General features: G+C 33.0%; 1 protein-coding gene across 9 annotated transcripts in view; it reads left to right on the forward strand.

The window, feature by feature from the left end:
* The window catches only part of LOC134283821 (otoferlin-like), a 96,374-nt gene extending 84,949 nt beyond the window's left edge, over nt 1–11,425 (forward strand). For all 9 annotated transcript variants that reach the window (XM_062766305.1, XM_062766304.1, XM_062766311.1 and 6 more), the window contains 6 exons: nt 713–801; nt 1,254–1,400; nt 5,088–5,278; nt 6,820–6,998; nt 8,247–8,347; nt 8,539–11,425. In XM_062766305.1, the coding sequence (XP_062622289.1) occupies nt 713–801; nt 1,254–1,400; nt 5,088–5,278; nt 6,820–6,998; nt 8,247–8,347; nt 8,539–8,719 (888 nt within the window). In that variant the 3' untranslated portion in view covers nt 8,720–11,425. The remainder of the gene's footprint in view (nt 1–712; nt 802–1,253; nt 1,401–5,087; nt 5,279–6,819; nt 6,999–8,246; nt 8,348–8,538) is intronic.
* The last annotated feature ends 647 nt before the right edge of the window (nt 11,426–12,072 follow it).

The raw sequence follows: 12,072 nt of genomic DNA on the forward strand, positions 1-12,072 counted from the left end.
AAAATTTGCAAAAGAGAGCAAAAACAAGTGACGCATTCTTGAATGGTCCAACTCCAACACCAGGCAACTTTATACATTTATTATCTTTATATGGGCACAGAGGATAGTACTGAATCATAAGTCAACTGTAGTGGTTATTAAAAAAAAATACATTTCATTCTTTCAATTCTGCTTAATATATCATTTGTTTTGAATATATGATTCAAGTGATGGTTAAGCGGCATTGCCATATACAGTAAAACTTGGTTATAACGAAGCCACTGGGACCTATGAAATTACTTCGCTATATCCATAATTTATTATATCTGTACAAGGAAATTGTTAAATTTATATGACCCGGGATCCAAGATAACTTCGCTATATCCGTGAATTCGCAATAACTGTGTTCGTACTAAACAAGTTTTACTGTTCTTTGAAACCTATCTAATCTGAGACATTTTATGTCAGAGTGTACAGGGTGTCAGATTACACAGTAAAAAGAACAAAGAAAATAGTTATTCAGAATTAAAATCAAGGTTTGAAATTCACAGGGAAACAAATTACACAGGTGTTGGAATAGACAGTTTTCACTGTACCACTTCACTCTTATAGTGATGATGCTTGTTGATTGGCCTAAACATCTTGCCTTCACATTTCCATCAAAGTGTCTCTATGAGAAAATGAGATCTACTTGTTCACTCAGCAGTAATGTATTTTTTTCTCTTATTTGTAGGGTAAATTAGAAATGTGGGTGGATATGTTCCCTATGGACATGCCTGCTCCCCCAGCACCAGTGGATATTAGTCCCAGGAGGCCAAAAAGGTTTGTATTGAGAACAAATAATTGTTTCAGAGTCTGTGTTTTAATTTAAGGGGAGGACACAAGTCCAGATAATAAAGCTAGGTATACTGTGTACAGGGAAATTTTGCCCCCTCCTATTTTACTTTTGGCCCTTTTGGCCTTGAAGGTGGTGGGCTAATTTAACACAAAGATGATGTTTATCTTTAAAATCATATATGTTAGGGACTATTTAGGATGGGTGAAAATTACTTTGGGCAAAAAGAATAGCTCTGTAAACAGTAGCCAGTATATTATTTCTTAAAGTCTAAGTAGTAGTATTCTTACTATAGAACTATGAATCAAATATGATTTTGCAAATGAAATGTAATTTGAAGGACTTCCAAATCAGGGATCAATAAATAAAATCATTTCAAAAGATTTAAATGTAATGATAGTAGTAGCAGTTAACTGACAGTTATAATTTTATGTTACAGTTATGAACTACGGTGTATTATTTGGAACACAGATGATGTGGTGTTGGAGGACGATGCCTTCTTTACGGGAGAGAAGATGAGTGATATCTATGTCAAGGGCTGGATAAAGGGCCAGGATGATATGCAGGCCACAGATATACACTACAGGTAATACAAGATACAACTACGTAGTGGGATAGATCATTTTGTTACCATTCCTGAATATAATATCCCCAAAATAAAGTTCTGATAGAAACTTTAAGGTTGCCCTTTTTTCAAATAATTTTTTTATGAGACTATAGTCAGAAATGTTCATCTTTGCATTTGAATTGTGCTTAGAAAGTGTGTTGTATATCATGTTATAGTAGTTTCATTCCACCTCCACAGTCCTCCACTTGCCTTTTTTGTAAGTTTTTTTATTTTACAACGAATTTTTTTTTTTAATGAAAAAGGAATTTAAGTCACATAAATGTTTCATGAAGTGAACCCTACAGTGACCTTATCACCTGCAAGTCTCCAGCAGAAATTTGTAGTTTATGATTAGAAAAACTATAATCCAAATAAGAATAAAAATGACCACCATTTAATCATTGGCCATGCAGTTTTTTGTTGAAGTCATTTATGATGCCCATCAAGAAACCGTGAGCTTTCAGACAACAAGAAAGGAATGGATGGGCATTGTACTTTCGCGATTCTCTCTTTATTACTAAATCCTAATAAAAAGCATTCATTAAATGTGAGAAAAATAGACTTCTGGGTTCACTTTGTATTTTAGCTGCAAGTCATGTTTCTGTTCCAAGGAGGACATCAAATTTTTCTTTTTTTATGAAAGGAACAAGGTGGAGATTTTCTTTTGCGATTTTTCTTTGTTGTATTCTTTCTCCTGTTGTAGGCTGATGATTATCTGGATATAAAATATTAAACAAAACAGAGATGCAGAAGTCATATTTACTTGAATGGTAAAAGAAGGAACCATTTATGAGCAGTTAATGATGTTAAGAGATAGCATAATAAAGTATAGATCTTTATGCTTGATATACGTGAGATCTTGTTTCGTCTTGCGTGATCCCGTTTTCCGGGAGGGGAACCAAAGCCTTTCAAGCTATATTTGATCAAATTTTGATTTACAGGTAAAATGGTAATTTTCATGCCCTGCTTGTGAATATGAAACAAAAATGTTCATCTCCTGTACACTCAAATTACAATTTAAATCTAATTCAAATGAATGAATCTTTAATAAGATGAAGGTCGAAGGTTAAACTCGACTGGTAACTGTATCAGTCCCCGCTAAAATTGATCCCCCATCCATACAAATTGTTCCAGTGAGGTCACGATACCGATACCCCACATTTCGGTAGCAACACAGCTTTTACATGCTAACTTCAAGCTTGATAAAGTCAAATTAAGGATCAGTTTTATAAGGAAACTTATTCATTCAGAAACCTAGTATTTTATTCATGGTGATAAAAAAAACACAACTTCTGCACGGTAAAGCATATGTTGTACCTTGTTTAACAGATGTTTTCTTGAGGTGGTAGAACAGGATTTAGTCTCGGTTAGGGAAATTCAGAGAATTGGCCGTCAATATTATAGATCCTGCAGCACATCTCGCTCTGAGGCTAAAATCAATACGCTTGTGAAGTTCTAATTCACTAGTTGACAATGTGATTACTCACTTGTTTAATTTCTTCACAAATTAAAAAAAATCGTAATAAGGAATTGGTATATTAGATTACAGATTTATATACATGTATTGTTGAGAATCATTTAGAATCCTACAATAAATTTTAAAATGCTGCGTAACCACTAGGTCACTTTTTTTTCGGCCACAGGAAAGCAGTATCTTATTGCGTAATTTTTTTTAATATTCATTGTGTGTCTGAGCGTGTAATCGTATTTCACTTGATAAATGCTGCAAGTCAGTGTTTAATGAAAATTTGATGTATTAAAGACATATAAGGTATAATGTAACAAAGAGCATATTAGATGCCTGATCATAACAACAATGGATGCCATTCCTGTCGCAACACAATAAAGTAATAAATTATCATTTTAAAGTCCGATTTAAGAGAGCGTTTCCTCCTGTGCAAATGATATTGTCTTCAGAGGTAAAAATACCAAGAAATCATTATGAATTCATGAATAAAAAAGAACACTAGGGTCCCTATCCTAAAGCATATTTTCAATTCAGAAGTATTTTGTACAATGTAAATAGTGAGAATTATTGTGGCTTTTTAAAAAAATTCTATAATTCATAAGAAGATTCGGTACAATATACGTGAACATTAATAATTCTGTTATATGATGTTAGAATAAGCAAACTTCAAAGAGAGTAAGTAAATAATGTGATGGAAAAAGATGTAAAATATTTATGATTTGTTTTCCAAATGGTTAGGTTACAAAATTGTAGTTAAGTCATCTCGAGATATTAGGGGGTAACAAAAGTTTTGTAACAATTGTCTTGCTGTCACTGTTGCCTTTTTATATTGGCCAGGTATGTGGGCATTAGCTATAGTTAGGGCTCTTGTACAGTAAAACTCGTTTAGTACGAACACAGATATAGCGAATTCACGGATATAGCGAAGTTTTCCTGGGTCCCCGGCAAAATTGTTAACAAAACTTTGTAAAAATTTACGGTTATAATGAACTCTGATACAACAAATTAACAGATATAGCGAACTGATTTTGAGTCCCGTTGAGGTTAAATATAATGAAATTTACATCTTTTATAACGAACTTTCCAAGATTATAAAAGATTTGATAAATTGAACTGACTTTATTTCCTTTTAGCATTTGTATATAAAATTCAATTCATAGTAATTAAAATCTTAGGTATCAAAGGACTAGGTTTTGTAATATTTGCTTCTCTAACATGTTTAGTAGTAATACCTGAAGGAAAACATGCATATTGCAAAATCGCTATAATGGTTATACGAATTCGTTATACGGATATAACGAATTACAGATATAGCGAATTAAATTCACAGGTCCCGAGGACTTCGCTATAACCGAGTTTTACTGTAGTATTTTTTTTAACAGGGAATAAAATTAAAAAAACAAATTGCCTCAAAAGTTGCCCTTTTTGCCATTTGAATGAAAATGAAAGGAATCTAGTCAAACCTTATTATACCAAACTCTTTATTTTCTGAGAATGCAAATCAGCTTTAAAAAAAAACAAACAACTTTTTGAGACGTCCAACCCACACATATCCATATCAGTGTTTTTGGATATAAAAATTAAACTGAATTTTCTTATTATAGTCGAAAATGGCTTTTTAATAATTCTATTACATTCATAAAGAATGAGGATGACATAAAATGCATAGGGATTAAGCTTCTTTTATACAAATGGTTTAATGTCTAAAAAAATTTTATCTCCCCTCCAGACCCCTTTCCCACCAAACCAACTCAAAAATACACATAGTAAGAAAATGTTAGAAAATCCAGACAGAAGTAAAGTCTACAATCATTCATAAACTTGTAGGTCACTTACAGGAGAGGGCAATTTTAAGTGGATTTTATCTTTCCATTTGTCAGTCCGTTACAGGAGAGGGCAATTTTAACTGGAGGTTTGTCTTTCCATTTGTAGGTCCTTTACAGAGGAGGGCAATTTTAAGTGGATGTTTATTTTTTCCATTTGTAAGTCACTTGTAGAGGAGGGCAATTTTAACTGGAGGTTTGTCTTTCCATTTGTAGGTACCTTACAGGGGAGCCCAATTTTAAGTGGAGGTTTATCTTTCCAACTGTAGGTCCCTTACAGGGGAGGGCAATTTTAACCGGAATTTTGTCTTTCCATTTGTAGGTCCCTTACAGGGGAGGGCAATTTCAACTGCAGGTTTATCTTTCCATTTGTAGGTCACTTACAGGGGAGGGCAATTTTAACTGGAGGTTTGTCTTTCCATTTGACTACCTGGTGGCAGAGGAAAAGATTGTGATCTCTAGGAAAGAATCCCTCTTTTCATGGGATGAGTCTGAAACAAAAATTCCAGCCCGACTCAATCTGCAAGTCTGGGATGCTGACCACTTCTCTGCAGATGATTTTCTGGGTGAGTGGTAGAAGTATTTCAATAAGTAATAACATACATTTATACTAATTTAAGAAGTAATAGTTCAAAGTTTTACTATTTTCCATCTTTGAATATATGTTCAAGCTGATCTGAATTTTTTTGACATGAGGTTATGAATAATGTATGATACCCCGGTATTGTATTAATGTTGACTTTGTATTAATAATGGCTGTTTTGGTGAAAAAAATACACCACTGTAAATAAATTAGACACCAAGGTATATAATTTTCAAAACAAAACAATAGAGTCATTAACATAATCCATTTAATGAGAAGTCTTGCCCCCACATAAGAGTTACTGAAGATTTCTTATAACCAAAACTGTTTCTAGCTCACCTTACCCAGAGCTTTTCTGGTCAAAAAGTGTCTGGCTTTCGCCTGTCTTTCTGTGATCTATATTGGTGTCATGTATTGCTGTAAAAGTTTTCACATTTTCAATTCTTTAGAACCAGTAGGCCAATTTCAACCAAACTTGCCTCCTTTGGTAAGGGGAGATAATAAAGAATTCAGGCAACAATGAACTTTGATAGGATCTTTTAGAAATTTTCTTCTCAAGATTTACTGGGCCAGAAAAGATGAAACTTGTGTGGAAGTTTCATGAAATACTGTAAATTCAAGTTTTTTTTCATTTCATGTTCATTGGGAGGGGGTTGTGTTTGGGGCCACAACAATGGATTGAAGTTATACATGTAGGAACATATAGGAAATATCATTAAAATTCTTTATCTCTAGAACAGCAGAGACATGGTCAGACATGTTTATAAGGAATCATTGTCAGGTAGTGTAGATTCACATTTTGTTTGAATATATGACCCCTAGGAGTAGGTTGGAGTCATAATATGTGAACAAAGTTTTACATAAGAATATGTAAAAAAAAAAAAAAAAAAAAAAAATTCTGCTGATGAAGAACAGATGAGCAATAGTTGCTTCGGGTGAGCATTGTGGCCCATGGGCCTTACATCTTAAAATTAAGTTCAGGGACACATTCATAATTTCTGCATATCTACTATTATTATTATTTTAAGCAAGAAATTCAAAAGTATTCATTCTTATCAGAAGTAACCCCTCTTGCTGACAGAAGCAATCTGCTGGTAGCCTAAATAATGTGCTAGAATTAACTCAATTAGCACAGCTGATTCTATGTCAATCCTGGAGCCCCAATAGAGGAGGCTTATTGTTTATAGATACAGCAGCAAGAGAGATAGAGGAAGCTTCAGTTACCAAACACTTTACTGGGTTATCAAAGTAAATGCAGAAAATAAATTTTGGTCATCAATTTAAAATGTTAGCTTGGGATGAAATGAATTATTGGTGATAATAACTTTTTTTCCTCAAGGGTGATTTTTTTTAGTTGCATAACAAAAACACAACCCCCCTCCTTTTTTTCTAATCTAATTTTTGTGAACAATTGTGAAAATGATTCTCAGGATCTGTCCTAATAAAATGAAAAAAAAATTGAACAAATCAAAAGACAAAAATAATCCTTTTAAAGTGGTGATAATAGTGATATTTATTATTCAGGGGCTTTCACCATGGACCTGAATCGATTTCCGCGTGGTGCCAAGTCTTCTAAGCTATGCACCCTCAACATGTTGGAGGATCCTAATATCCCTCATATGTCCTTGTTCAAACAGAAAAGGGTCAAGGGCTGGTGGCCATTCGCAGTCAAAAGCGAATCTGGGGACGAGTACGAACTCACGGTAAGAACCAACCAATGGTCGTCGTAATTGGGTGCATTAATTATTTTAGATTAGCAAATGGCCTGCAGTCTTTTTTTTTGCAATTGCACAATGCATTCATTTAAAAGGATTACTCAATCGATTGAAGGCAATTTCTGAAAAATCAAAGCCAGAGAGAGGATCCAAGAAATCTATCATAGTGATTTCAATAGGGCTCCGCAGGAAAGGGATTTAACAAATCCCAAAGCATGAGTAATGAGTTTACGGAATGGACATGGCAGATATTCTTTGGCTATATTTGAGGCAATTGGAAAGCCAAAATAACTTGTTAATTGGTGGAAGTAAAATTTTAAATGAAGTCATTATCCTAGGGCGAATATTTTCCTAGACCCTAGATACACTGGAATGTTCTTTGAAAAATTATGTATCACACAGACACCCATTTTATACAGTCCTCACTCATCATTAGGGCTTTAAGTCAATGTTCAAAATTACTTTTTCTAGCTTTTGATTTTTCCTGATAATCTTTGAGCAATTTCATTTTGGGCAAAAATACTTATTAAAGGAAAATTGAAGAGGTTTCAAATTGCCCTAATCAGACTTAATTTCCTCCAGGTATTTTTTGTTGAAAAGGAAATGGGGGTCAGTAAACGCTGTCATATTTTGTAGCTGATCATTAGAGGTGAAATGTTGGCCTTTATAGGTAATTTTCTCTTCGTTGAGGGAAGTTGCAAGATGATCCACTGCAGCGGAGTATCTCATCTGTGCACAATTAAATCGGGAGACAAAAATGAGTAATTTGGAAGAAATGTAAATCATACAAAAATTACAATACTTGTGTGATAGTATTTTTGATTCTTGATAAGTGGATATGAATCTTAGTGTTTTGTGAGAGAATACCAGTATGATACATGTACATGTTTAAAACAAAAAAGATGATAATTACACCAATTAAAATCCTGAATTTATGAGAAATATATACCCATACTCATATATTATTTCTTGTGCTGATTTAAGGGAAAATTTCAATGAAATAATATAACACGAGGCCTATATATGAATGTTTTTCTTTTTCACAATTTTTTAATTTACAAAAAAAAATTGTTTCTTTTATGAGTATATTTTTATGGCATATCATATCCCAATAAAAATTGATGTGTTTTCTGCAAGAAGAATAAAACAGAAAATTTTCTGAGAGCATAAGTGAAGTATATTTAATAAAGTATCAAAAGGAAGAAATAAAGAAACCTTTTTACGACCTTATTTTAGGGCAAAGTTGAAGCTGAGCTCCATTTGATGACATCAGATGAAGCAGAAAAACACCCAGCAGGGTTAGGAAGGAATGAACCTGACCCCTTAGAAAAACCCAAGTACGTCTCTCATACAATTCCATTAATATACTGGCTTATGCTAATTAAAACTCAACAAGGTTTCCAAGAAATAATTGATTTTAGTCGAATTTGTTTGCCAGAAATTTTTACATTGTTTTCTTTTCATCTGAATGTTATTTGTAGAAATTCTGTCGTCAGACTTGTACTGATGAATTTCCTTGTCTTTGCAGCCGACCGGACTCCTCATTTATATGGTTTTTGAATCCCCTCAAGTCAATCCGTTACATTCTCTGGCATAACTACAAGTGGGTGATTATAAAGGTCCTTGTGGTCTTGCTACTGGCTGCCCTATTGGTCCTGTTCTTCTACTCCATGCCGGGATACACTGTCAAAAAGATGATGGGCGCTTGACACGTTCTCATTACCCACAGGAAGCTGCTTCAATTTCCGCTGCCGACCAAGTTTTGGTCAGTCGGCCAGTAGGTGCACCTAGACCCTGACCAATCATTGCCCGTCATCCGTGTCATTATCATCGCTCATCGGAAGAATCGTCAACACAATGTTAGAACCATTAATTACTGTGTCAGGCATCATTTAACAAAATATGTGTTCAATAATAGTTTCATTCACAAGATATTGGTGTTGAAAGCATTGGTGATAATACTCTGTAGTCAAAATGTGTGGACAATATGATTTTGCAGTATTAGGCGTTCAAATCGGGGGATTGTCACACCAGGTTCTTACAAGGGCCTTTTACCACCTGGAGGGGCACTGGCAACCTCTACACCTGGTACCTACCTGTGACACATTCAGGTGTAATTCACAGTAGGTCACATCTAGGCCCGGCCTCTTAGATTGTGTAATATTATAAAATGCAGAAGGTATTATTATAGATATTTTTTATCCGTGGATAGTGGTTATTATTACACTTCAATCATGTACAATGTACATTCCTTTCAGGATAGCAAGGAAGAAAATCATTTTTTTTTCTCTGAAATTTGATCAAATTTTATTGCTAAATCATTATTGATAAACCAGTTTTAATTTAAAGCATGATTGGAAATTTTACATGCAGGGAATGTAAATGTTATTGAATATTGATGAACAGAATAAGAATATGATATTTTATTAATGGCAAGGTTAGTGAATTTACGTAATGGAATATACAGAGTAAAACTATGTACCCGAATCTCTTGTTACTCATGTCAATTATTGTATCTCATCTGATGTGAATCTCACCTGTGTGTGTCTACCTTTCTTGTAAATAAAGGTGTATATATTATGAATATTAAAAATAGAACTACTTAGTCTAGTCTGTTAGAGGTAATGTCAATAATGTCTTGATGCAAACATGTATATTATACATATAATAAATATTACATATACTGATATTCATTCATTTATATGCATTTATAAGCTACGATTTCATTCTTCGTTGAAGTAGGGTTCAGGTGTCAGAAAGTTTGTTGGTACTTAGGAATTTAAATTAATCTTATTATTATTGAAATAATTTACAGTCTTCTGCATATTAAGATTTGGTTTTACATCAAGTTCGCATACCTTGTAGGTTCTAATCACTCTAAAGTTCTCAACTATCGTCTTGTTATGAATCATGAATTATGATTTGTTTTCATGTTATTTTTACCTCTTTTTGAAAGTTTTTTTGCAGACAATTAGTTTAGATCATTACTTATAAGGTATTTTAGTTGAGTGCTTACATTTGGAAAAATAACTCGCAGACATCAAATCGTGAAAACATGAATTTGTGGGAGGACTTTCATGTATTTTAGCAATATAAGATTTAAGAATAAAAATGTTAATGTTATTTCATGATTTGTCCTCACGATATTAAAATCCTCACCTTTTTTATGGAATCTACAGTTCCTGTCGGGGAGTATTTTAAAGTTTCATTATGATGAACCAACTTTTTTTTTTAAATCATAATTTAGAATCATTTATATCTGGAGCTTGATGTTTAACCTTTGTACATGTATTAGTGGATACAGTATTTGAAATTCCTTGAAAAGATTAATGATATGTTTTCTCTTTGTACAGTTAATTTAAACTATATCAGGTATATAGGAACCCACCTATTTCTATCAATTTGTGAACATGACATCTACTTATCAAATGACCTTGAAAATACCAAAAAATATATTTAAAATGTTATTGTATATATGATATATTATTTTGTGCAATATTTGTTGAATTTTTTATATCACTATTGAGTAGTGTAATTTAAGGTCTATCATTTTGTTGTAAATTGACCTGAAAAAAAAATGTTCTGTTACTTGTACATGTATACAGTCTCATATACTTATAATTTTGTGAGCACTTATAATTATGGAATGTGACTCAAATGTAAAAATAATATGCATAGATTGTTATGTCTAGATGTTAGACAGTTTTCACACCGAAATCTTAGAGGATTTTTTTCCCCTTGATAAAATTATCAAAATTAATTTTGTAGGTACAAGATTTATATAAATGTTTTTTAAATTTTCTTCTCGGCAAAAATTACTAAAAAATATGTAATATGATAGGAAAATGTAAATAGTTTTAATCATTCTACTAACATTAATGAATTAAAAAACAATTGTTAAGTACTCTGAATTAATTGAAAAATCCTGATAAATCGCGAAATAAAATGTCTCATGTCATGTCAGTGATATTGTTTGATTGACATTACTAGCAATTCTGTGATAATTTTATTTGTTTAAAGACATAAAAATTTGCAGTTAGAACTATAATTCTCAAAATTGTCTTAATCTAATGCTTCGACTAAGATTGCTTTTAATTCACTGAAGTCTAATTCATTTGTTAAAGTACTAGAACAGGCGTGTTCCAATATGGTGAAAATTAAAAAAAAATCTGTTTTCATTATGCTTACTCCCTCCTTTGTTTGATCTCTGACAAAAGCAATCAAATTTGTCTTGTTTTTCTGATTATTTGTTATTTGATACCAAAGAGGCAGACTCACAGTATGGTTTTTTTTTTAACTGTAGATTGTTTTAGAGAATTCATTTGAAATATTTGTCTCATTTGGTACATGGTGTTCGAACGAAAAATTTTGTACTGTGATGCACAAAATTTGTTGTCAATAAACAGGTCATTGCAGCTTGCATTTTCATTTTTTGCTTTGGATTACGAAATGTAATAATTCAGGTTGCGAAGAAAACTTAAAGGTACCTTGACATGTATTAAATGATGAAAAACAAGAATTACTGGAGAATTTGTGGAGCTTTTTAAAGCTGAACACGACTCGTAAATAGGCATACGCCATTTTCGATAGCATTATCTACGATACATCAATACTAGGGTATACTCGTCGCATTCGTTACACCTGACTGCTTTATTGTCACGGGTATCGGCATGGAATGGCGACCCGTGTTCGTGCTGGTTATCTTGCATTGCCTTTGTTTATATTTTATTGCAGTTTATCTGTGTTGTTTGTATACTGCACTGACTTATACAACTTTAATTGTAAATTTATATTGTATCTTACTTTCCTGAATTAGACGAAGTATTACGTTATTATTCTCGCTACCGAGTCCTGAACAGCATACATCCATTTACACTGGTGTCGACTGATTACACTCAACAGTGACTAAGTTCTGCCCTATTTATAGGGGTCTACAGAGCAGCGAGACTCGGGAACAAAAATGGCGGACACATTCCTTTTACGAATCGTGTTCAGCTTTAAGTTACCCAAATCAAAGAAAGAGAAGCACTTTTGGTCTCCTGTTTTGCTAAAATCAGAATAT

This window comes from Saccostrea cucullata, unplaced genomic scaffold (genome assembly GCF_032062105.1).
Source record: "Saccostrea cucullata isolate Sc308-1 unplaced genomic scaffold, CSIRO_AGI_Scuc_v1 ctg86, whole genome shotgun sequence".
Classification (NCBI taxonomy): Eukaryota; Metazoa; Mollusca; class Bivalvia; order Ostreida; family Ostreidae; genus Saccostrea; species Saccostrea cuccullata.